Raw genomic sequence first — 27,191 nt, forward strand, 5'->3', positions numbered from 1 at the left:
ATATTCCCTCTACTTAATATGAAAGGGGAAACCAGATACAATGTGGTGTTGCATACAGTGCCCCTGGCTTAATAACTACATGGACAACACACAGCACCAATATTCAGTACATTATAATATATATACAGTACCATTCAAAAGTTTGGACACAGCTACTCCTTCAAGGTTTTTTCTTCTTTTAAAATAAATGTATTTTTACCGTTTTCTAAATTGTAGAATAATAGTAAAGACATCAAAACAATGAAATAACACATATGTAATCATGTAGTAACCAGAAAAAGTGTTAAACAAATCAAAATATATTTTATATTTGAGATTCTTCAAAGTGGCCACCCTTTGCCTTGATGACAGCTTTGCACACTCTTTGCATTCTCTCAACCAGCTTCATGAGGTAGTCAACTGGAATGCATTTCAATTATCAGGTGTACCTTGTTAAATTTCTTTCCTTAAGGCATTTGAGCAAATCAGTTGTGTTGTGACAAGGTAGGGGTGGTATACAGAGGATAGCCTTACTTGGTAAAAGACCAAGTCTATATTATGGCAAGAACAGCTCAAATAAGCAAAGAGAAACAACAGGCCATCATTACTTTAAGACATGACGGTCAATCAGTATGGAAAATCAAGAACTTTGAACATTTCTTCAAGTGCAGTCACAAAAACCATCAAGCTCTATGATGAAACTGGCTCTCATGAGGATCTGCCAAGGAAAGGAGACCTCTCCTGCAAAGGATAAGTTCATTAGAGTGAACTGCACCTCAGATTGCAGCCCAAATAAATGCAGAGTTCAAGTAACAGACACATCTCAACATGAACTGTTTAGAGGAGACTGCATGAATCAGGCCTTCATGGTCGAATTGCTGCAAGGAAACCACTACTAAAGGACACCAATAAGAAAAAGAGACTTGCTTGAGCCAAGAAACACGAGCAATGGACATTGAAGGCCTAAAATCTGAAATCTGTCCTTTGGTCTGATGAGTCCAAATTTGAGATTTTTGGTTCTTTGTGAGATGCAGAGTAGGTGAATGGATGATCTCCGCATGTGTGGTTCCCACCGTGAAGCATGGAGGAGGAGGTGTGATGGTCTGGGGGTGCTTTGCTGGTGACACTGTCTGTGATTTATTTAGAATTCAAGGCACACTTAACCAGCATGGCTACCATAGCATTTTATAGTGATACGCCATCCCATCTGGTTTGCACATAGTGGGACAATCATTTGTTTTCAACAGGACAATGACCCAACACACCTGCAGGCTGTGTAAGGGCTATTTGACCAAGAAGGAGAGTGATGGAGTGCTGCATCAGATGACCTGGCCTCCACAATCACCCAACCTCAACCCAATTGAGATGGTATGGGATGAGTTGGACCGCAGAGTGAAGGAAAAGCAGGCAGACAAGTGCTCAGCATATGTGGGAACTCCTTCAAGACTGTTGGAAAAGCATTCCTCATGAAGCTGGTTGAGAGAATGCCAAGACTGTGCAAAGCTGTCATCAAGGCAAAGGGTGGCTACTTTGAAGAATCTCAACACCTTTTTGGTTCCTACATGATTCCATATGTATTATTTCATACTTGTGATGTCTCCACTACTATTCTACAACATAGAAAATCGTAATAATAAAGAAAACTCCTGGAATGAGTAGGTGTCTCCAAACTTTCGACTAGTACTGTATATTACAATACTGTACATATCTATGCCATGAGGTGCCTTGCATTGTCCTCTGTCTCTACTGAAAAGGTCGCTCAAGGTCACTCAGTATGTGAATATGTATTCTCTGACATAGGCTATACTGTACAATAGTTAAATCTAACAATGGCATAGTCACTGCTAAAAGACAGAACAGACAGGAAACATATGAGACCCACATTTATTATTCTGAAGGTTACCTGTGGTCTAAAAAGACCTATAAGCAGCTGAAGATTCAAAGTCCTACATGATTGGTCAAGAGACAACAGGAATATGAAGCTCAGTGTAGCTCAGGGTCTTTTTAGAGCTGGACATGACAAAGCTGAGAACGAAAGGTCAAAGGGCAACATCCTCCTAATGGGTGTGGCCATTACAAGTCCTGCCCCAGTCTCTCAATCTCATCGGTCAAGAAGTCGATATCTGACCTGGTGGCGGCAGGATTGGAGATGACCATTCGGAAAAAGTTGACCTTGTCTCCCTGAGGCTGGTAGCCCACCATGGTAGTTCCAGACTCCATCATCAATGCCTTGATCTTGGGGGCCACCTGGTTTAGAGGCAAGGACAATTCAGAGAAATGTACAGTAGGTCAGTGCTGTCTCATCTGAATACAGAATATAGTCTTCATGGGCCGAAGCTGACGAGTCCTTTACTCCTTACCTTATGCAACTTCTCCCTCTTCTCCTGACCATCGGGCATGTCACGAATGCCTGGCGGAAGGTACCAGAAGCAGACATTCGTGTGTTGGGGCTGTGGAAAGAAAACGGCAACATTGTTTGTCCGTGTCTTTACTCAATGGAGTGTCTAAAGAAGAAGTAGCCAACCTCACTAAGAGACCAAATTGAGATCTGAGGCTCTTGCAAGGCAAGTTCATAAATCCACAAGGAGTTCAACTGGGGATTCTAAAGCCTAGCACCACCTCTATAGGCAGACAGGGAGGAGAGTTGGCCTGCCTCACTACATTGTGTTGCTCAGAATACTATTGGGCATCTCAGTTAATGAGTTCATATTAATCAGATATGTAATTCCACTGATGCTTTATTAGGGTAATCCATTTGAAGATAATGCTGTTTTTGGGAACAGAACCAAGTAGAAAATGAAGGGATAAAAATCTCACCTCTCCATCGAACACCATCTGATAGCCCTCGCGACCCTTTATTTTAGTGTAGAGATAATGCGAGAGGTCCAAACACTTGTCGATGTGCTGTTCAAACCCTATTGTTCCCTGTTGGAGTGGAAATACACAAAACATAGAAAGATCATTCATACCAAGAACTACCCTTTTTCTGTTCCATGAGCCAAGATCAGCATCCAAGATCAATCCCTGTTCCATGCTAACGCTTTAAAGCCTGACTAAGTATTGCTTGGACAGATATGTGCACATTACCTTCGCTTTCCACATGAGCCAGAATTTGAAGATATCTACATGTCGTCCACACTGGATGGCCTTGTCCCCCGTGTCGTACGATACATCGTACTGTTTGTCTGGTTGGAAGAGGTAGCCAGCGCACATGGAGTTACAGCCTGATAAAACTCCCTGCAAAGATCAATGGTGTGGTTAACGGACACGGACGAAAGGCAGAGACGTGACATTCAACGGTGCCTTCAAACTGGGATATACTCATAAGACTTGTAGCCAACACTCTGTGACCTCCGACTTAACTTTAAGTGTGGTTTCGTGGCATTCACACCATAAGGGATGATGACCCATCTATCCGTATTGCTCTTACCCTCTCTCTGACCAGAATGGCAGAACACTGCAGTGGCACACCCATCATCTTGTGAGGGTTCCAGGTGACCGAGTTGGCCCTGCAAACATGTAACACGGACTGTAAATGCAGGCCACGGTCCCCATCAATGAGTGTGTGTGATTGGTTTAAAAAAGGATATCTTCTCAGGGCTGTAGCCTACCTCTCTACGCCACACAGCTTGTGCCTGTGCTTCCTGGACATCAGTAGGCCTCCTCCCCATGCACCCTGAACAAAGACAACAGTTTGTTTTGAGGATAAGGATTGGACACGGCAGGTGGCTTATATGTTCAAACTAAAGCTCAGCCGACCATTGAAATGTGTTGCACTTAACCCTGAAATGATCGATGTCACCACAACCTTGCTGTATCCGTAGTAGGAAGACGCACTTACATCCACATGTAACCACATGTTGTATTTCTCGCAGATGTCTGCAATCTCGTGGATGGGATCGAATGCTCCATACACTGTGGAACCAGCTGTAGCATTCACGAACATTGGGACACAACCCTGCAAGCATACACCATGAGAATGAATATGGAGCCTTGTGTTGTTGGAGTGAATTGAAATGGTTGCATTCTGTTTCTGTAATCTTTGACATACTATGAACAGGTTAGAGCAGATTTAAATGACATTGGACTATTTCTCTTGTGCGAGCCTTTGTAACCCCAGAACTGCACGTCCATTGCAGACAGCCTGCTATCACCTCTCTCCTGTAACGGAACTAGCTTCAGGAGACTGTGCTTTGGAGCTAGTGGCAGTGGGTAAGATAATACTTAAGGAGGCATAAGTACTAACCCTAAAATGAAAATAGACCTGTTTTGTTATTTTGTAAACATGAAAGATTACCTGACGACCGGAGCATTCAGATGACTAGATTCATATTAGGCAGCTGTTCTCATTTGAATTCTGTGTCAGTGCATCGCATCATTGTGCAGAAACAAACGGAAGGTATTTCATGTCTTCGGGGGATACGAATCCACAGTTTGAAGTTGATTGGCTGACAGTTTGAAAACTCACCCTCGCCTTGGCATCGATGACCTTGGCTTCCAAATCAGCGGGAATGACTCTCCCTCTAGTGAAGCAAACAAGACACGTCAAAGGGATGTTCTCACTGGGTTGTTTCATTCAGTGCAGTAAATTGGACATGGCTCCACAAACCTCTCATCTGTGCTCAACAGGATCAGGTTTTCTGTTCCAAAGCCCAGAGCAGCACTGGCTTTCTTTATAGAGTAGTGGCTCTGACAAAACACATGATCATGACATTAGACTACGAACCTATCAGCTGAGCTCTGGCATATAGTCAGCTGATGTACTGTCCAATGGTTGTATTTGTTGTGTTGCTTTGAATTAGGCATGCCACGAACCCTTTATACAGAATAGACAGGGTCAATCAAGCAGTGACAATAAATAACAATAAGACGTTGTCTTGGTAATACAATACTGCTTCTGAGACTGGAGACCTGTTCTGCTGCGGAAATTGATGTTGGATGAGACTTACATGCTCGGAGGTGAAGAGCACCAGTCTGGGGGCAGCAGTCATGCCTTTGGTCTTGACTTCAGGGAAGAACTTGTAGCGGGCGATCATCACACTGTACATGTTGGATATCGCTCCACCTGCACAAACGTTGCATACAATCTTTCACTAAACTGCATTTGATTATCTGAAGGCTTGTGTAAGGAATCTTGTGTAAGGAATCTTGTGTAAGGAATCTTGTGTAAGGAATCTTGTGTAAGGAATATTGTGTAAGGAATCTTGTGTAAGGAATCTTGTGTAAGGAATCTTCATCTGTAACGGTAGGTTTATTCCCACCTCAGTTTCTCAAGGCATGGCTGAATTCATAACTGTTCATCAGAATTGGCTTCGCACTCACCTGGTGAGAATATCCCATCGCCCTCTCCATCAGGCCAGCCAATGATCTCCCTCATCTTCTTCAGCGTCAGCTGTTCCATGAGCACGAAGACTGGGGCAATCTCATAGGTGAACCTGAAATACAGAGCACCTGTCTCCAGTTACCCACTACCAATAGAAATCCATTCTATCACTGGCCTTGAACTCTTATATTGTCATGCATTTCTCATATCTACATTGTCTATATTGACAACAACAGATTCAATGAAGGCAGGTGGCAAAATCCCAGGATAAGGCATCACCATGCATCACCATTGTGATAAAGGCCAATAATTGTAGCTTATTTTTTCTATTATTTTGTGCAAAATAGATTTAAATTGTGTTGTTTTGTTGAATTATCATTACATATGTTTCTTAATGTGTATATTGAGCAATGCCACGTTGAAGCCAGAGAAAAGAATGGAACACGCTTACTACTTTCAACGCCGTCGCGATTCAGTGATATCTCTGTTACATTGTATTACGGATACCATTTGTTGCAGTGGAATGAGAAAGAACATCAATGTCACATAGTCTGAAGTCCATTAAGAATATTCCACCAAGAGGGGAGCGCCTGTCTCTGAGTTAGCAAGAAGAAGAGGCTAGAAACGTGAGGCAACACAATGAGAGCGTCATTGCCTTTGCGTCTGAGGTTAGTCTTGAGGCCAGCTTCCACGGAGCTTGTTTTCAATGTGTTTTGAATTAAAACAGTATATTACCATCATGGCCCGTCTCACAGAGAGTAATGATGGAAGAATGGTCGTTTCTCCTTTTAGAATAGGAATTATATCCTTACGATCATGTTTATTCAATCACAATCACAATCACAACATTGTTTCCATATCATTAGAAACTTCCTCCAGGGCGGTGCAAGATCAAAGTAGAATGAAATGGATCTCCATCTAACTCATCTATCGTCACTATGTCCCGCCCAATGCTCTTCTCATTACACTGCCTGTCTATTCATGCAATGAGTCAATGCATTAGTGGGGCAATGCAGTGTATCACACTGTGCCATACACACAGCACTTATTTTGTTTTGTTCTCTGGCTCATCATATCCACCAGAAATGTTTAAAATGAGTCCGGAGCTATTGTCCCAAATGAATTTGCACTTGCTCACTTATGTAGAGTGATCCTGATGATAACCCTGGGACGTGATTGTCAACCTAGTAGTGGGAATCAATACGTGTCAGGGGTAATTAATGATGATGGAGTAATTAGCTCATGCAAATAACAAATATGGATGCAGTCAGAGCCAACCCTCTGATTCAACTCATCTACAGTAGTGTTGCTATATAGCATACACGGGGTGACAACACTCTCACCAGGAGATCTTCAGCACCATATCAATCCCATGAGCTGGACCAACTAAACACTCTTCAAAACACTAGGAGCAAAGAAGGATACATCCTTTGAGGAGTACAATACATAGAAGGTCAAGTCAGCCAGGCCATGTTTTGACCCTTTAATTAAGTCAGGGGCCAGGCAAAATGAATAATTGAATCCCTGACATGAAGAAGACAAGCCTTGGTGGTGAGCTTGTATTTCTATGCTGTGTTTAGGCCCAAAAAAATGTATGGAAATTGACCATGACCACACAGATTACTCTGGTTATTACCACTCAGAAATGCAATGTGTTATCAATGTTCACAACACAATATTTTTTGTTGTAATGCTGATTTTACAATGCTGTGATGGGTTCCCAGGCTGACATCATAGACAAGATCAGCATTTTACAGCAGCTGATACACTCTGACCAGTGGCTTAACTGACTTGGCAGCCTCAGCTGGTAATCTGTGTGTACTGGTCAACAATAGTCCATGGCCAACGAAGCATCAACGTTTCTCTTGGACAAGTCCCTGGGCACCTGGTGTATCGCCATGCTGTCTCTTACAGATTTCCTTTGCCACAGGAAAAGCAATATTGAATCACAATTGTCTATTGTTCACATTTGCGCAGAAGATCTCAGGGGCATATCTCATTCTGTTGTGGCAAAGAGCATTCCATAAAATCTCTGAGGCAAAGAGCATTCCATAAAACAACCACCCAATATAACTTTGAATGCTAATCAATATGCAATTTAGTTTGCCTGCAGGGCTGTATTATCTGACTACAGCCACAGTGTCGGTCAACAACAACAATAAAGCAAACAGATAGTGAACTCACACAACTCTCCCTTTTTGCTTGCTTAAAAGGAAGTCTGTAAGAGCATCCTTGGGATCTTTCACTTAGAAGCTTATGAAAGGCCCTAAATATGTCACTTCCACTGATCTTCATCTTCAAACGAAATCTTCAGAGGCCATTTGAAATGGTAGGAATTGCCATTTTTCTTCAACGCCAGACGTACCTTAAACCAAACGAAATCCACTCTCTGCCTAATGAGATCCTTCAACCTCTTATCACAATCCCCAGCCTAAAACGAAAACTATATTACGCAACTCTTAATAAGATCCTTTGTTTAGGCACATTGTTTACAAAATCGACAGGACTACTTTAATACTATACACATATTTCCAAAATTGTAAAGTTCCTGTGACTTTCACTAATAAACACGTATAAACGTATCATAACAAATGTGTAATAACTGTGGGGAGATAAAGACCACTCACATGTTAGTGTTTGCAGTGGAGGTGAGCCATTCTCCTGACAAGCCAATGATGTCTAAGCCAGTAGATAGCTGATTGAAAAACCTGGGGTGACCTGGAAGGGAGAGACAACACCATTTGTCTTTTAATACATTTCTCATGAAAGCTTCATCATTCAACTATGGGATCATCTGTAATCATTAAACCACATTGTAGACAAATGAGAGAGATATTGATTGTGCTGGGGGGTTAGCCTTTCTTTCTGCCACTGTCTCCTCTGTCCTCACCTGTTCTCACTCCATATTTCAGGGTATCCCTACAGTCCACCAGGATCTGCTCCAGAGATTCAGGTTGGTCAGATAGCTCCAGGTTGAAGCCCTCCATGCCTTCCAGCAGCTGGTGGGGGTGGTGGAAGTCCAGGACCTTGGTGGATCTGTCGAAGGTCTTTCGGACGTAGTTTGTGAGAATATCCACCACCTCCAACAAAAACTGCATAGTTGGCTCCTCTCCATTTTTAGCTGGTAATAAATCTAGGGTGAGAAATTGAAGAATGTCAACAGTATTTGTGTTTTTCACATTTTCGAAAACTTTAATCCATCACTTTTGTTTGCATCCTTCCTCACTTGAGGATGTTTTTAAGAGCTTACTTTCACAATCTTCTGTGGAATGTGTCATGACTTCATTCTACTTCACATCTTGTAAACTATTTATTTGGTTTTCCTCTCTAAAGCTGGTATAAATTATATAAATTAGAATGTCATTTCCAGCAACAAACAAATTAGCCTTTTTGGTATTTCTCCAGTGAGTTTCCCTGAGTAGCCTATGCTATTTTACAGCTATTACAACTTGATCTAGCTCGTCATTATGGTAAACCAAATGGTGAATATTGATTTCAAATAGGTATAGCAATCAATTCAATTTAAATTACTAACAACCTAATGATTTAGGGTTTTCTTATTTTCCACAAAAAGTTTTACAAAAACAAAACAAAAAGACATTTTATCATCAAACATGACTAAATTGAAACCCGATCAAATCTTTGCATCAGTAACAACATTTAAGATTTGAGCCACCCAGCACCTGTGTGGCTCAGTCGGTAGAGCATGGCGCTTGCAACGCCAAGCGTCGTGGGTTCGATTCCCGCTAGGGCCACCCATATGTAAAAGTAGTGGCCCCAGCCGACTTGTAAGTCGCTTTGGACAAAAGCGTCTGCTAAATGGGATATATTATTATTATTATTATAAATTGACTCATGTTCCATGTAAAACAACTGAACAAAGCGAACATCAACAAGTTCCCTACATCCTTTTTATGCATAGGCCTACGTTTCCCATAATGAAAATAATCTGGACATCTACCTCTAGCAAATAGATTGGAAAAGTCCGTCTCCGTGCGTCTGAAACGGGAATCCCTGTCGCTGTTATCCAGCAGGTCCTTAGACGATCTTTCCTTGAAGGAACTAATCTTCTCCTCGAGGTTGTTGTTCTTCTGCAGAAATCCTAAATTGTTGCAAGGGGCAGAGGATTGAAATGAGTGATTACTATCATCACTCCCAATCCCAAACATTTTGATGACACCCTTTTTACACAAAACACATGCCTAAATGTCTCTCACTGATTGAGCTGACAATGACGTGGTGTGGGTTGGTTTTGAGAAAATTCCCATCCTGTCCAGGGAAGCCTTTTTATGGGAGGAAGAGTCAGTGGGAGGTTGAGCCCAGTGACAGCAGCACCAAAAGCCAGTCAAGCAAAAACAAATAGCCGTCATTTCGCGTAGCTGTAAATTCGTATTAATTCCCTCCGACAGATTCCACTTCAGTAAGCAGGGAAGAGCACACAATGAAGTGAACCGATGTCATTAAAGCCTGATCTCAGACCTAATAGTTGGACTGGGCTGTGATGATATATGGGACATTTTATAGGCTATCTGCTCATAGACTTGTGGAGGACACCACATTAACTCAATTCTTATTTATTAACCTATACCGATTTTTTTTTGGTTTTTCAAAAATGTATTTCTAGGTTGGCCTTCGAAAAAAAGAACACCTATTCCAAATATTCTGCTAAGATTATTGGTAATACAAAGTCCTGCAATGTGATCTTATTTATGATCTTATTATGCAAATCAACAACGCAATATTTCAGATAAACTAGCTAGGCCTACAAGATGTGAAATGATATGCCATATCCCACACCCTTTTAGAGTAATAAATAAAACTACATAAAAGTGTATCAGGAGATAATAGTTGGAAGTATTTTTACTGTTAATTTATTTTTATTTCGTTTTCAATATGGACTACTTGTAGATAATTGTATTATTTCACATTCAGAAAGGATATGTTAGATTATACCCCGAATAAGCATAAATCCAATATTTCACTAGGTCAAGCATTTGATGTGGTTTTTAAACCAATATCATTGCACTTAATAAACAGAGATGAAAAGTGGAAAACGGGCCTATAGGCCTATATAGTGAATCAGATAAAACCAAAACGTAAAAATGGCATAAATATCGTATTGAAACATCAAACTTGATTTGTCCTTTGAGTTGGGCTCCCGAGTGGCGCGGCTGTCTAAGGCAATGCATCTCAGTGCAAGAGGCATCACCACATACGCCCTGGTTCGAATCTAGGCTGTATCATATCCGGCCGTGAATGGGAGGCCCATAGGGCCGTCATTGTAAATACGAATTTCTTCTTAATTGACTTGCCTGGTAAAATGCAAATAGGCCTATACTGTTGGTCCTTGATTGGCCCTGATGGCTCAATAACAATAGACTCAACGCTTGGCCATATCAGATAGGGCTAATGCATTTTGCTTCCACTTAATCGGTGCGTATAGTGGAGAAAATAGACAGTAGTCCTACTATCTCTGCAAAACAGAACCTTGACGAATTGCGATTTGAGTTCCCTGGAGCAGAAAAGATGACTATCGCGATGAGAGTAATCTTTTCTCTTCTGATGGACTCGCATCATGATAAGGACCGATTCCAATCATTCCACCAAATATAGCTCTTTAATAAATGACACCCGCTCAGAGGCTACCGATATATTTTGAGAAAAAGACAAAGGCAGGTGCGTATAATAAGATATTAAGATTTGGCTCAGCAAATACAAAGATAGGCTATCTTACTTGTGGATAACTACAATGTAAAATCAACTGTACATGTTCATGTTTCAGTCGAAATTACCTAAAAATTATGAAAAGAGGGTTGCATAATTTAGCCGGCTTTTTGTTTATTCCAAGGTCATTAAGCATTGGCAAACGTATTTGTTTTTCAAGGTAGGCCATAAGAGGGCGCAATAGTACGATTTGATTAAGAATTCTATATTTTTTAAAGCAAGGTAAGAAAACACACACACTGAAAATATATCCAAGATTAAAGAGAGCTCATATTCCATTTTGGGAAGTGCCAACCTAGACCTATAGTTATTTTTGGACCAATAGCTAGTCTCTGCTGTTTTTCAAACTGATTTTAATATTGATTAAAAAACAGGTTTGTTACTATAAATTCAGTGGTAATAATCAATATGGCCATTTTGATTCTTTCTGCAGGAAAATCCACTCATGCGACCAGAGAAGAAAGGGGCAGAAGGTAATCACAGCCGCCCAAGCTTCACAGTCTTTGTGTATTAGCCCAAAACAGTATGGCTAATAGCCTATTCATCAGATATCAGAATGGTCTGCTTGCTCGACTGAGAAACACATAAAATATGAAACATAGCCTACATTATGTAACCTATGATATTTCTTCAGTTAATTATTTGACGTAGGACTAATTGCATTCTAAAAGACACTTAAGAACAAAAGCCTACATGAACATGTATTATGAGGTCCACGAAAATAAATGACATGAAAATAGTAAACTTACCACATATCTTCATTCCCAATTTTCTAGAACATCCGTGAGCAACTCCACACCAAGCGTCATAGCCTAAAATAATTTTGGAAAACTATTGAGAAGGCCCTTGCATTAGGCCTCAAGTGTATATTATTTCTGCAAAAATACTCCCAAACTCAAAGTGATGGATGGGAAAATATTGAAGCATGTTGGATAAAACAATGCATACGACTATCAATTAACATGTATCTGTGTGTGTGTGTTTTAATTCATCTGCTCTATCCCAATGATACCACTATGGCCATAGGCCTATAACGTGGCATTTCAGCTGATCATTCCACGATTTAGCCATTTCTGACTGTGCAAATGAACTAATTGGGTGAGAAGATGCTGAAAAGATCAGACATGCATCACCAGACATTGGCCAGTGACAAAAAGGGCTGAGCATTACGTCGCTATCAAGGGCTTCCTTGGATTAAATTGGGGAGGTGGGGAGTTGTTGAGTGTCTGTGTGTGAGGAGGGGGGGGGGGTCTAGGAATTTAAGAATTCTGTTGAAATTGACCCTGGAAAAGCGGCCAGTGGAGGGGACAGACAGCTCCACATAGAATGACGTTTAACCGCTGCTTAGGATAACTAATCACATATATCTGGACCAAATCTACGCCAATGTTACACCCATGAAGACAAATGCAAAGGCAACAGAAATATCTGAAATAAGACGTGTATAATGCCAAATAATTATGGCAATTATGGGTGGAATAAACTTGAGATCCACGAGCATAATTCGGATTTTCGCGTATTATGCATTGATGTCAAAAGAGATACAGACACAATTGAAGTTGCACATTAATAGTTGTTGCCTAATACTGGCACGACAACAGTCTCATGGCTTTGTCACACCATCAAGCCCAAAGCAAGCACAGTTTTGCAAGCAAATTCAGCACTGACTGAATCCCTTTTCTGGTGAGAAAAACGGAGGTGCAGTTTTTCTACATTTAACTCTGATCTGACGTCAAATACAATTTCGTGGTTTAATCTTTTACCTTTGCAAATGCATAATTTACATTGGAGTGTAGTCTATATCAAATCAGAGCTTTATGGTTGTATGTGAGGAAAAATAGGACATTTATGGCGTGCTTTCCATCAAAATATTAATGTGCTTGGACAACTAATTGGAATGTAGCCGAGGCTATAGGTTAGTTATGTTTGTCTTCAATAGCTCTTGGATAATAAAAAGTATTGAGGCAGCACTGTTGGCCGCTTACATCTCTACATCCCCCCTCAGCTGAAGGTACAATAAGGTGCTTGAACACATGCCATTAGGGCCAATTTAGTGTGTCTACAATTAACGCCACTTTGCACATAATAAATTAGCATTACATTCACTCTCACTTTTTATTCAACCAAGACGGAATAAATACACTGACAAATATAGCCTACTATAGTCTTTTTATGGAAGGCAATAATAATAATTATAATAATAATAATAATAATAATAATAGGCTTATAACAGCAGAATAATAATTCAAGAAGGCTGTATATGTTTTTGGAAGATTATGTTAAATACTTTTGGGATTTTTGCATTTATCAATACCGACAGGATGGTACTAGCCTAGCCATTAGTATTTTCTAATTGCTTCAGTTCATGTTTTTAGAGGACATCAACCGATTTTGACAGCAAGATCCGTCTATCAAGCAGATGCCGGGAGGTCTGCTGCGCATGCAATGATGCGGTGATTTGTTGCGTGGGAGGCATTTAGAATGGTACAGTTTTTTTTCCTCCGTGGAAATGATTAATGGCATTGCCCACAAAGTAAATAGCACAAGTGAAATAGCGTTTTATCTGTGATGGACCTACTTGAGCCTGGTGGTCGTAAATTTGTCGAGGTGGGATCCGGTTCGTTGCCAGACGAGGAAGGTGCAGACGCCGCCATCACTCCTAAGATACAGTACAAATGCCCTCACTCCAAAGCTCGCTGTCACTTTCTGCGAAACCTTTCTTATTTTATTCAAGATGAAAAGTCACATTCACTGCAAGGAGAGTAGAAAGAATAGCTGTCTCTGAGCCTTAAAATATATAAATAATGGCATGCCTATCGAGGCTATTTTAATTGTATGAATGATATTTTAAGATCGATCCCTCATTCAAAATCTGACATAAATATCCACAACTACGAATAAGCAAGGAGACAGGACACGACAGACATGTCTACGACATCGTCTGGCAGCCAGAGTAGCCTACAATTATTCTCAAACATCAATTAACAGGTTGGCTGAGGCTGCAGTGCACATTATTTTTTCCTGAATCCATAGGCGACAGATATGAGAGTCAAAAAAAAAGGCTAAATAACTTATTGGCTATAAATACAATACATTTCATTAGGCTTTATCAAATCATCATCGACAATGATGCTCATTAATCCTCGCCAATCCGTTCCACAACCTGATCTCTGCTGTCAATGTGGATAATGAGGCATCACTGCAAGTGCATTTCTTTGTTTTCAGAGAGTTATATATGTATATGCTTTTGATGATAGGAAGGCAACCCGGGGAGTTGGGCAACAAATAGTTTAACCCTAAAATATTATGTATTGAAAGTGAAAATACTGAATTAGCCTTGATAAATGATCAACTATGCCATTAACAGCTAAACTGGTGATTTATCACATAGGCAAATTAGGTGAACTGTCAAACCTCAGATAAATGACGTATTCATTTTATAATCATGACAGAAAATATGCTACGTTAACACAATTGATTGACAAACAGGATAGTGACTCCTCAATTAAGAGGATGATTTGTAAATAGTGATGACCCTTATCCAGGTCAATGTCACTTCAAGGAAAAGCATGCCCATGCAATGAAAAACCCTCCGTCAAAGCTCAAAGAACTGTAGTTGAATGATACCACAATTTTATCAATCAATAACTTTAATATCAGCAAACAAATATTATGCATAGCCTGTATTGTTCTCTGTGTCTATCGTACAAATCGTTTATGAACGATGTTAAAACACCTGTTTGAGCCTCATACGTCAATTTATCATGAAGCTTTAATGAACAAAGCACACTCATCCAGCTCTTGTAAGATAATAATCCCTGTTAAAAAACATCTTACCGTGCTGAGGGTGGGTACAGGTGACCAAGTAGAGCCCCAGAAAGAAACTATGGGACGATGATGAAATAAAGTCCGTTGGCAACGCAACGCAACGTCTGGTGCGCTTTTGACACTTCAAGAAAAACAGGGTTTTGAATATCAGTTCAATATCAGTCTACAAAATCCCATCCACAGTGACCTTTTTAGAGAAGTAGCCTACGTTTGATTTGCTGATATTTAGAGCCGCGTGCATTGACTATTTATTCGTTACTACGCACGCATGAGTCACACCAATACCTCCTCTGGTGCTGAACATTTCTCTCTCCCCCCCCCCCCCCAATATCGAACAGATCCGCTTTGTCTGCAAAATGTACATAGAATAGTGGCGCTTTCATCTATAACGTGACTTTTGGTAAGTGTTTGATAGCCTTTGAGGCTATATACCTCGATTTGGAAACTGATTTGGAATCCCGGTCACGAACCTGGACTTGGGAAGTTTGATCCTATGCAACACATTACGCTCATATGGGTTGAAGGAGGGGGGAGGAGAGAGGTCCTTGGCTTGTTCTTGTGAAATCGGAATAGTCGGGAACCATAATCAGAAGAGCCATCTCCTTTTAGGTTATTGTTGGTCTTCTTCTGTGGGATTAACATGTTTTGTTGAAATCTCAGCGTGTATGGCTTCATCTGTTTTTCGATGAAGGCTACAATAAATATATTATCAATAACGATATTTATAGACAAGTAGGCTATTTTGGCCAATGTTATAATGTCTTATTTTCGTCCGAATTTTAAGATGACAACGCAACATTCTTCTTACGTTTTTTGGTAAAGAAACAGTGAAATTCAAAGTCAGTGCATAAAGGTGAAAACAAAATCCACGAGGTGGCAGTAATGAATCATCAATGATTCCTCCCAGAACTCCACAAAAATGAAGTGGGCCACTCCGCAAATACTTCACGAATCTAATAATAAACTAACACATTTATCAGATTTGCTACATACCAAAGCTGCATGGGTGCAATGGAACAGAACAAGAATAGGCCCAGTGCGCAAGAATAAGATTCGAAGGAACAAGCTATTCATAGACTAGGCTATAGACTACAGGTTTAATCCTTCAGTCAATTAAAATATAAATTCATCATCATAAACTATCGTTAATATAAATACTGGACACATGGAATTTTAATCTTCATCTAGTATCTTGCATAATCAATACGTAAGGTCAAAGTATTATGTTTGGCTGTAAGGTCAATAAGTAAAGCCATTCAAAATGTCTGACTCTGAAGTCTTGTTTATACCTGGTTCTAATATGTGTCCTATGTCCTGATCTAGGCCATATTCTGATTGTGCTCAGATTTTCAGACATGTGTCTACACATCACAGGAGGTTGGTGGCACCTTAATTGGGGAGGATGGGCTCATGGTATCAAAGAAACCATGTGTCATTCTATTCCCTCTTTTCAGGACATTATTATGAGCCGGCCTCCCCTCACCAGCCTCCAGTGCTACACGTTATTAAAATGTGTCTCTTATCCATCCACTGTGTCCACATTGTTACCAGATGTTCTGGTCCCTCCATGTATGTAAGTTATTTGACAGGAGGCATGCAGAGGCCAAATTGAGGTCCATTACACATTGGCGTGCACCTCGCACATTTTTGCTCCTTATAGCGCCATATAGCTCCACAATGACATGGTTGGTTGACCGTAGGTGGGGGCGGGAGGTCCCGTATAAATACAAAACACACTTCCTTGACAACTTCCTTCAGAACAGCTCTGCGCTGCTCCGCGAAGCGCAAGAAGTATGAATGCCTTGACTTCTGCAGAAGCCTAGCAACGTAAAATGCTCCAAGGCCAATGCAGACGTCAGACCACGCAGCGCCTTTTAGCCCACTTGAGCCCATGTGACCTCAGCGGACCTTGGCTGTGCTTCTATGGAGTTTTCAGCACCCGGACAGCTCCTACAACGGTTTCCAGTTGACGCTGTCAGACCTGTTATGGCAAACTCTATTTGGGCTAATTTTCAAGTCATTGTGATAGGCAACATGCTGCCAATGTGATCCTGAATATCCCAATGTATCATGTTTGTGATTAATCTGTTTTGATACATTTATCATAGTGGCAGTCGTTAATCAAGTGGCAGTCGTTAAAAATCAGACGTCAGATCTTCATTGACATCCAAAGGAAAGTGAAGGATGCAGTCCTCTTTATCGCGTTGCATAGATCTTATTAACAGCAGTCTCCAGGAGATGGCGCTTCCTCCTACCATTGAAACCAGATAAACCTCAAACCCTAGTGTTGAAACCACATTGCAACTATGATAACCACGGAGAGATTGCCCACAGAATGCCAAGGGAAACACTATAGTAAACCATTTAAGGAGAATGTGATCATTAAAAACACATCTAGGCAATACCGTTCATAAATGAGTCTCTATTATTGATGATGTCATCACTCATCAAAAGCTAGACTAGGCCTATTAGAGAAAAGGCTCAATGTTGATAACAAAAATGTATGTTCCATTTCAGTGAAAAAAACAGTTGAAGCAGTGGAGAGGTTTGGACATCAGGTTAGATCCCCCATGGTCATACAGTCAAACGACCACGATGTCTTTCATCTGCAAAGCAGAATTGCCCTAGCCGGGTTGATAGATCTACTATTACCTGGATGAAAGACCAGATGGTTCTGGAAGTGTCAGAGGGCCGAGGGGACACTCTTCCCTCTGAAGGAGACCCCAATGCCCTTGGGTAGTGATAGGGACACTTCCCTGTAAAGTGTGCTGTCTTTCAGTTGAGACGTCCTGACTCGGTATGGTCACTCAAGCTAAAAGTAGCAGGTTTGTGTTAACCCATCTGGCTAAGGCTTATGTGATGCTGTGCCTTCTTTGTGATGAGATGCAAGACACATTTTGAATTATTTTCCCTACTTGAACCTCGTACTATCATGGTCATCTATCCCTGGTTTATAATTGATGATGCACTTTTCACCTCTAGCCCAGTCACAGAGCCAGTGGCACCATGACACTGCTGCCATCTTTACTTGAGTGCTTCACTGTTTCTGAATGTGGAAGTAGGATCCTTCTCTCTCTTCCTTCTTCCTCTGAAGGAGCAGCTGTCAGAGGATTCCCCTTAGCTGTCAGAGGGTGTCAATGGTGTCACAACAGTCATCTGCATCAACGTCTTTGCCACAGCAATCATTCATGTCTTCGCTCTGCTAATGTGGCATCCTTTGGCTAGAGAAGAAGCCATAAACAATTTGGATGTACACGCTGATGTTGGCATAATGGTACATCCAAGCCTTTTACACAACTTTTCAAACCAGTGTCACAAAATATGTTGTTTTGATATAACCGTGATTCTCAAGGTTATGTTTTATTCATAGGACTCTGAATGTGTAGGTCTTTGTGAAGAATAAAACCAATACATCCATCTGGGGAAACAAGGTTATTCTAGGTTATATACTTTTATTGATATACAGTGCCTTCATAAAGTATTCACCCCTTGACTTTGTGCACATTTTGCTGTTACAGCCTGAATTTAAAATAGGTTAATTTGAGATTTTGTGTCACTGGCCTACACACAATACCCCATAATGTAAAAGTTATGAATTAAAATAAGTATTCAAACCCTTTTTTTATGTCAAGTCTAGATACGCGCAGGAGTAAAAATGTGTTTAATAAGTCACATAATAAGTTGCATTGACTCCCTCTGTGTGCAATAATCCTGTTTAACATGATTTTTGAATGACTACTTCACCTCTGTACTCCATGGATACAATAATTATCTGTAATGTCCACCAGTCGAGCAGTGAATTTCAAACACAGATTCAACCACAAAGGCCAGGGAGGCTTTCCAATGTCTCACAAAGAAGACCACCTATTGGCAGATGGGTAAAAACAAAATGAAGCATTGAATATCCCTTTATGCATGATGAAGTCATTAATTACACTTTTGATGGTGTATCAATACACCCAGTCACTACAAAGATACAGGTGTCCTTCCTAACTCAGTTGCCGGAGAGGAAGGAAACCGCTCAGGGATTTCACTATGAGGCCAATGGTGACTTTAAAACAGTTACAGAGTTTAATGGCTGTGATAGGAGAAAACCGAGGATGGGTCAACAACATTTTAGTTACTCAACAATACTAACCTAAATGGCAGAGTGAAAAGAAAGAAGTCGGTAAAAATATTCCATAACATGCATCCTGTTTGGAACAAGTCACTAAAGTAAAACTGTAAAAAATGATTGGGGCAAATCCAACACAACACATCACTGAGTACCACTCTTTATATTTTGGTGGCTGCATCATGTTATGGCATGCTTGTCATTGGAAAGGACTAGGGAGCTTTTTTGTTGATAAAAAGAAACAGAATAGAGCTTAGGACAGGACAAATCCTAGAGGAAAACCTGGTTCAGTCTGTTTTCCATCAGACACTGAGAGACAAATTCACATTTCAGCAGGACAATACCCTGAGACCCAAGGCTAAATGTACACTGAATTTGCTTACACTGGAGTTGCTTACAACGACATTGAATGTTCCTGAGTGGCCTAGTTACAGTTTTGACTTAAATCGTCTTGAAAGTCTTGACTTGAAGTCTAGACTTGAAAATGGCAATGATCTAGCAATGATCAACAACCAACTTGACAGAGCTTGAAGAATTGTAAAAAGAATATTGTACAATCCAGGAATGCAAAGCACTTAAGAGACTTACCCAGAAAGACTCACAGCTGTAATCGCTGCTAAAGGTGATTCTAACATGTATTGACTCAGGGGTGTGAATACTTGTGTAAATGAGATATTTCTGTATTTCTTTTTCAATAAATTAGCAAACATTTTTACATATTTTCACTTTGTCATTATGGGGTATTGTGTGCAGATGGGTGAGATCAGGCTTCAACAACAAAATGTTGAATAAGTCAAGGGTTATGAATACTTTCTGAAGGCACTGTATGTACCATGCAATTGATATGTTTTGATGTGAGACAATGTCACGTACTGACTTTTTTTAGATCCCTTTTCATCAAAATGGCATGAAATTCTCTCTCTATCATGCATTTTTTTTCTATCCTACCAGAATAAGTCAAAGTTAGAATCCAATTTAAGAATTTTGCACGGTTAAATACCCTGCACCCTCTTTCCTTAAAAGCCAATTAAAATATGCAAAAACACAATCCTTTAATTTTCTTATATCCTTTAATTTTCTTATAAAAATGTAAATGACTCAAAAAAGCCAGTTGAAATCTGAGGAATTATGATCAAACAATGAAAAAGAAACCTTTATTTCTTTATTGAGTTAAAAGCAATTGGATAAGGGAGTAAAGATTGAAAGAAGATCCTTAGGGGAATAAATAAGGCATTATGGTGCCATCCATGTGTTAGAACTAAAAAGTACCACGACTGAAGACACTGTCATTGAAATGTTGTTTAGTAAATGGATTGGTCTAATACACCATTATATTGTACCAGTGTATTGCACATGGCCTATTAGTAATTCACTCATCCACCTGCAGCGTTGATATCCAATGTGCAATATTGAACTTGGGGGATACTATGGATTATTGAAGAGTTTCAGCATTTTTGATATTGGTAAATGGCTGGGCTAGATGTTTTGGAGAGAAAGAGTGTTGAGATGATTAAATTAGTGGTATTAAGTAAACCTCACGTGGCTTTACTATGGTTGGCGTTTTGTACAGTATAAGACATTGCTACATTACACCTCAATATGGACTACATTTCATCTTTGCAAGCACAGCCTAATCAATGATACGTCAACAGTTATCAAGATAACTTGTTCAATAACGTGCTAATTAGAGATAAGGGAGAAAGTGGGCTCTATCTTTCCAATGCCCCCATGGCTTTACAGTCGGTCCCTCTGTTGGGTTATGACAGAGATCCAGGTGGTCATGGTGTAACCCTGAAAATGAAGCCTTATGTGTTGAAATCACTTCCAATACATTACACAGTAATACAGGCTAACTGCTGTGGTGTGGTGGTGAATCCTGAAAACGAGCTAACAGGTCATGTGTACATGTTCATAGCTACTTGTTAAAACAGTTGGAAGTTAAGTGTTGTGTCTTGTCACTTATTTCAACCTCAGCCTTGGCTCAGCTTCCTGTCATAGTAGACTCGTGGTGGGTCCCTGTGGTACAGAACTTGTCCTCTTCCGGATTCTGCTGCTGTCCTAATTAATCAATCATAAGTTCAATATAGCTCAAGTTCAGAAGCAAGTAGCACACCTAACTCCTCCCGCTAACCAATCACTGCATATATACATCGACATCTACCTGTCACTCATGTCTTCCTGGTTCCTGCACCCCACCTCACATCATCTCTCTGTTTTACAGGCCCTCAGGAGGTTTATCGCGTCACCATCATGAGGAGACTCCACCAGTCTCCACCACACTCCACACTCTGAGCTATCCCACCAAGACCAAAGCTACTGCTACTACCAGGATATCAGACACATGTATAGTTACATAAGGTGAAGAACATTTTTTTTAGGGTATTATGGAGACTAGTACTTCCTACTTCCCATCCTATCACCAAGGGTTTGGCACAACTGAACCATTCCACCTCCAGCTGATATGATGCCCATGGTCAGATCCCCAAGACCCATTAACAAAACAAGATTACCAGCCTCTTTACCAAACCAATAGGGCCCTCAAACTCAACTCTAGACCTCCAAGCCAGTTCCACTGTATATGTTCATTGTTCCCCTCTAATCAGGGACTGATTTAAAGCGGGGACACCAAGTGTGTGCAATTCATTATCAGGTAGAACAGAAAACCAGCAGGCTCCAGGATCTCATCGGATCGTAGAGTTGAATCTCTCTGCAATAAGGCCAAGATTAGCACTTCCCAAATTACATTTTACAAGCAACTGCACTGATGTAAATGTTTACCTCTATATGTCAGGTGAAGTCAAGAGATACAGAACATCAAAACAATTAACTATTTGATCAAATCTAAGGATGTGTTATAATTGTACAAACAATCATCTTAAGGTTTGGAAGTTAATAACTCTGGATAACCAGACAGACTCTAATAGTCTATTCTAACAATACAACTAAACTTACTGGAGTGAGTAGGCTTTGTATTTACAGCCAAACAGTAAAAACAAATAACACCCACAAACCTACTGTAGCAGGAAGACTGGAATGTTGTGAACCAAACCAAGTTCAAATCCCAGGTGAGGACATGCTGAATATGAATTACTGTGTAAATAAACAAGCACAATGTAATCATGTATGTCAATATGTAAGTTTAAAAATAATGTATGTCTAAAGCACTGTGTGTACGTAACTAGTTCCACAACCTTTTTTTAGGCCAAATAATAATTTGAATGAACACGAGCCATTTGTGCAAACATCGTTTTAAGTCGACTGAAATTTTGCCTCCGTTTTCTCACGTTTGAGCTAAGTTTGGGCCAACTAAAAATGTTAAGCTCAGGTAACACTTTGACCAAAAGGTTCAGTAAACAAAAAAAGGATGTCAAATCAAATGAATTTAGAAAGCCCCTTTAACATCAGCAGGTGTCACAAAGTGCTTATACAGAAACCCAGCAGAAAACCAGTTACTTAATAACATTTAGTTGAAAGAACTATATCTTTATTTTTACAGTGCGTGCATGCCCCCCCCCCCCCCCCATAATCATGGCTATCTTGGACGTTTAAAGCCAATCAGTGGCCAACAAAGCCTTTGTCTGCCATTAGGAGCCTTCATGGATGTGTTCAACGCATCCTTAGAAGTCTTCGCTTCATAATAGGATAATGAAATTTGGATCAAGACTTAAAAGTTCAAATGGTGAAGACTCCTTTCAATGATCACCACCGATGTATTTGGTTTACAATACCCCCCCTCCTCCTCTTCCCTCCCGTCTTTTGTGTGATGACTGTACTGACTATTGTTTGTCCGTGGAATGTGGAGATGTCCCGTGGGGAAGCTGGATGAAGCACTCAATCTCATTAAGTGTTTAGATATGAATTGTCTCAAGTACCTAGTGTTAAGGTCCCCTAATTCAATCAAACACTGGGTTACTGTATCTCAGGCATAGGCCAAGTTGAAAAACCTCAATATGCCTGTGGCTCAAGAGTACCCATTTGCATTCATGTGTCCAACATTTCGATGTTTACAGGATGATTTAAGTGGAAACTTATTTAGACTGCATATTATTTCAAACATGCTCTGCAGCTGAAAAGGCCGGCCGTTTCAACTGATCCCAAAACCTGGTCACTGCATTAGTTTCAGTAGGGCCTCAAGCCCGGAGTACATATGACAGGTACTCCGGGCTTGGTCCGTCATGGCTCTGAAAGTTTTTCCCCCTGATATGTCAAGGTTTATAGGCTTGGAGCTGTGCTTCACTGTTCTCAGAGGAGCCCTGCAATGGCTTTTTTTTTGCGACAATATTTATGATTGTTTGGTGATACAGTACCTACAGTCTAATCAATGCCTTACTTTAGTTTAGATTTTGAACTGAAATATGTGTGAGACTTCCAAGTAAACTAAATGTATTTCTCTAAAGAAATCTACAGCAGAAGAAAAGCCGTACAGAACAATATGGTGCTCATAACACCTCCAATTGAAATATACAATTCTTCTACAGATCAACTTTTCTCACTGTAAAATGGTACCATTTCAATATCATCTCTATTGTAGCCCAATAATTTATGGACAATATACTGATTGGTTATTTCACACAGTATTTCTCATGTACAGAGTTGGGAACAACTGGTGGATATAAATTCCTACTGGGTCTCAGGAAAAGCACTGGTCTTGGGCAATAATTATTCTGTTCATCTGGAGGGTCACAGAAAATGTAAAACTTTAGGTGACTTTTTTAAAGCATTTTTGTCTTGACATAACAGTCACAAGAACAAGCTAGCTAGCTGGTATGTTCTGAAAGCCATCTATGTCGTTGAATACAATTATGTTTATTATGTCATAACAATTGAACATACATACACTAACCTTTCATTTTAGTGGTAGTTGGACACCTTATCTGCGGAGATAGTATGATTATAGCTGATTCTGATTAGTGCTGACATGATCATGTAGGCTAATGCACACTGCTGTATGTGATGTTAATGACCAGTTTCATTATCACAAATAATAACTTGAGAGAACCTATGGTTTTACAAGATCTATGTGCCAACATCACTGATCAAGGTCAGGATAAAATCCTTTTTCTCGAGTTTGAAAACCATATTTGCCTAAATGAATCTTCCACATTTCATTCGTGTGGTTTTCCATGTTACCTGAAGTGGACCATTTTATATTCCTTCAAATGATGAATGTCATGTTACTAGTGGATGTCGAAGGTAAAATTCCACGATTCACTATTTTATCATCGGTTTGGCCAACTTCTCAGTTACAATTATGGCACACAACTTGTCCTGTTATTAATATGCATTCTCAGTCTAAGCAGCAGCAATGGGTGAATGTTCCGGACTATGGTAAACAGGTTGATCAAAGTGCAAGTCCTCACACAGGTAACTGTATAGTGTGACCACAACACAAAACATATTGAAACAGCGCGGAAGTTGTAGGATATATATATTTTTGTTCAGGTAATATGTTAGGAAAAATTAAATGAGACTAATTCTGATATGGGACATTTGTATATTTTTTTATTCTCACACAGTATTTGGGTCATATCAACAATAGCATATCTTTTCAAGAGCATGCTAAAACACCCCACATGGAGCGAAAACGGACACTTTCATTCAACAAAAGCTATTAAATATTATTTACAAGAGGTGAAATCTTCCACCGAAGACAATGATCCAAACACAAGTTGAAACTTGTCTTTCTTGATATGGTTTATAGACATTGAATACTAGCCCATTGGGGTATTAAAGTAAGTTCTCCAGGATCCCTTGATAACTTTTGAGACAGATGTCATATATACAACAACAAAAAGCATTCTAAACAGACCTGCAATGTTAGAGAAATAATTTTTCAGTAGGTAAGAAAAAACTAAGTAACCAAAAATAATGGAAATGTCAGTTTGTACTTCAACTAAGTAAAGGACTTATATTGCACTATCTTGATTATGATATCAAATTGACTCTAACGTAGGCTACTACACGTTCCTCATATCTTCCCTTTTCACGTGATGATCAAACGTCTTCTCATGACACTTGTTTTTTTTGTTTTGGTGAGTTTTGACATGTTTTGCCAAATGGTCACTCCTCATGAACCTCTTGCAACAGTCTGGACAAACAAAGCGCTTCTCCCCAGTATGAGTCCTCAGGTGTCTCTGCAGCTCATCCGACCTGGTGAAACTCTTGCCACAGAAAAGCCAGTTACAAACGAATGGACGCTCTCCCGAGTGCCACCTCAAGTGCGCTTTGAGATGGGAAGTTTTGCCATAAACTTTCCCGCACCCTGGTATGTGACAGATGTGTTGCTTTTTCTTGCCGGGCTCATCGTTTGAGGTGGAGGACTGACAGTTTGGACACCTGCATCTCCGACATCTTCGGGCTGTTGCGAGGGGGGACTTTGTGTGAAGGAGGGCAGCGATTTGAGTCTGATACTGCGCGAAGTCTGTATGCCCCATCACCAAGCCCCTCTGCAGTTGGAAACGGTGGTGGCCAAGGGATTGAGTGGTGATTGAGTGGTGATGACTGACGTGATTTCCCTGTTGGAGACTCCACCACGGAATATCCTCCCCTGGGCTAGGGGACAACTGCCTCTGTTGCTGGTGCACAAGGCCAGAATGTCCCGTAACGAAACCTGGCATGGCAGTTGGCGCTGCGTAAGATACAGCAGGGACGTAGGTGGGTGGGCAAGAGGACTGTAACGACTGCATTGAGCACGGTAACATATTCACTGGAGAAAAGTCATAAGGATATGAAGGGTCCGCTGGAGGCGTGAGAGGGAGCTCGTGGTGGGAAGTAAATGAACTTTGAATGTGGAGCTGGGATTTAGATGATAGTCCAAAAGTTGAATTGCTAGAGAGAGTGCTTTGAGGATTCCCCTCGTTACTCCAAGGATGAAAAATTCGCGACGGCGAGCCTAAAGTAGTGTCATAAGGAACCTGGAGGAAATCCGCCGGACTTGATCCGTGGTGGTGTCCGATCCGGTTACAAGTGGCAGCTAAGAGCGCCAGTGGAGAGTGCTTACAGTTTTCAGGAGAAGAGTTAGGAGTGCGGTCCTGCATATAAGTAAAACAAATAATGATTAATTATGTGTTGACTTGGCTCTAAACTAGAGTTGTAACTGTATTGAAAAGAAATGGGCACTCCGGCAATTAAAACGACATTGATTTGCCGAATATTAGTTTTAATGCACTCTCACTCCAGCAAAATGACTACAATAAATACATATAGTTGCAACATAATCATTGAATCCGTTATTATTCGCCACATACAGTAAATCAAACAGCCACATTTCCGTTATTATACAATACGTTTTTATAGATGAACCAGGTTAAAATTCGCATTATGCGCCACGCGTAATAACTAACAATACGCGCGGACTAAATGTTTAGTTTTAAACTACCATATACACACAGTAATATTTTGAGAAGGACAAATAACACCACAACGAGAGGCAAAAGTTTTTAACAAACCTGAAGAAAAGCCTGGAGAGTTTCATTCCGCAGTACAGCCACTGCTGCCATGGTAAACGTCCTCTTTCTTTATGGTTAAAAACAGATCACAATATCAAAACTAATTGAGATAAATGTAAAAGCGTAGAAAAATGTCTTGACGTGGTAAAGTCTTCACTCTCAATACTTCCTCTCCTCGAGATATCCTTGGACTATCTGGAGAGTGAGGGATCACTTCTTAGAATTTGATAAGGACTTTGGTGGGCCGCCAGCCAGTCAGAAATAAGATTTATTACTTTGAAGTTTGCCGCTGCCCAATCATCAAAGAATAGCGGCTCTATGAGAGGGGAAAGCAAATCCTTTGAATCCACAAAGCTCCTATGGTGTGTTTGTTGGTCTGGATAAAAGAGCTGATTATTAGGGGGGATGGGAAGGGAGGAGATAAAGGCGGGACAATTAATGAAGTAATCACTATGTGGGAAATGTATATACACAAATAATTGGATTTTCTTGATCAAAGACCCCCATGCCGCCTGGAGACCCTGGTATTGGATGCTGTAGTCATCTGATCCTCTTTTTGTAATTAAGGATTTGTAGCACAACCCGATGTGACAATGTAACATTGCTATCTCTGGAGATCTCCTGGCGCATTGCTGTTTGATAACTTCAAGAGGAGTAGCTAATGAGAGCAAATCAAGTCTCAACACAAAGTTAATGTCGCTGGGGAAGCGTTTACCTTTTTTCCTAAATATAAATTAAATACTTTTTTATTATAACAAACAATTATGATGTTGAT

The 27,191-nt window shown here is 40.3% G+C and overlaps 2 protein-coding genes across 3 annotated transcripts; both read right to left on the minus strand.

Annotated features, from left to right (window-relative positions):
* Window positions 1-361: 361 nt before the first annotated feature.
* On the minus strand, window positions 362-15,147 carry gad1a (glutamate decarboxylase 1a). 2 transcript variants are annotated; one of them, XM_064944790.1, is made up of 17 exons: window positions 14,864-15,147; window positions 13,605-13,685; window positions 11,776-11,838; window positions 9,264-9,404; window positions 8,193-8,435; window positions 7,930-8,020; window positions 5,302-5,414; window positions 4,929-5,044; window positions 4,589-4,668; window positions 4,448-4,502; window positions 3,821-3,937; window positions 3,591-3,655; window positions 3,410-3,488; window positions 3,067-3,216; window positions 2,797-2,904; window positions 2,340-2,429; window positions 362-2,226 (listed from the first exon to the last, which is right to left on the minus strand). In XM_064944790.1, the coding sequence occupies exons 2-17, from the start codon at window positions 13,678-13,680 to the stop codon at window positions 2,053-2,055; spliced, it is 1,761 nt and encodes a 586-aa protein (XP_064800862.1). In that variant the 5' UTR covers window positions 13,681-13,685; window positions 14,864-15,147; the 3' UTR covers window positions 362-2,052. The 2 variants fall into 2 exon arrangements, with proteins under 2 accessions (XP_064800862.1, XP_064800861.1); XM_064944789.1 differs by having other exon boundaries at window positions 13,605-13,777.
* A 9,306-nt stretch (window positions 15,148-24,453) lies between these two features.
* On the minus strand, window positions 24,454-26,820 carry LOC135521178 (transcription factor Sp5-like). The gene is made up of 2 exons (XM_064947110.1): window positions 26,417-26,820; window positions 24,454-25,999 (listed from the first exon to the last, which is right to left on the minus strand). The coding sequence occupies exons 1-2, from the start codon at window positions 26,465-26,467 to the stop codon at window positions 24,926-24,928; spliced, it is 1,125 nt and encodes a 374-aa protein (XP_064803182.1). The 5' UTR covers window positions 26,468-26,820; the 3' UTR covers window positions 24,454-24,925.
* Window positions 26,821-27,191: the final 371 nt, after the last annotated feature.

This window comes from Oncorhynchus masou, chromosome 29 (genome assembly GCF_036934945.1).
Source record: "Oncorhynchus masou masou isolate Uvic2021 chromosome 29, UVic_Omas_1.1, whole genome shotgun sequence".
In the NCBI taxonomy this organism is placed as follows: domain Eukaryota; kingdom Metazoa; phylum Chordata; class Actinopteri; order Salmoniformes; family Salmonidae; genus Oncorhynchus; species Oncorhynchus masou.

Bases quoted from the DNA above. Each gene is read 5' to 3' on its own strand.
- gad1a (XM_064944790.1), bottom strand. From the start codon at position 13,680: ATGGCGGCGTCTGCACCTTCCTCGTCTGGCAACGAACCGGATCCCACC. The intron at 11,839-13,604 runs GTAGGTCCATCA...AAATTATTTTAG, and splicing joins TTTACGACCACCAGGCTCAA to GCTATGACGCTTGGTGTGGA. The intron at 8,021-8,192 runs GTGAGGACAGAG...TCTCCCTTCCAG, and splicing joins GAAATATGGAGTGAGAACAG to GTCACCCCAGGTTTTTCAAT.
- LOC135521178 (XM_064947110.1), bottom strand. From the start codon at position 26,467: ATGGCAGCAGTGGCTGTACTGCGGAATGAAACTCTCCAGGCTTTTCTT. The intron at 26,000-26,416 runs GTTTGTTAAAAA...ACTTATATGCAG, and splicing joins CTCTCCAGGCTTTTCTTCAG to GACCGCACTCCTAACTCTTC.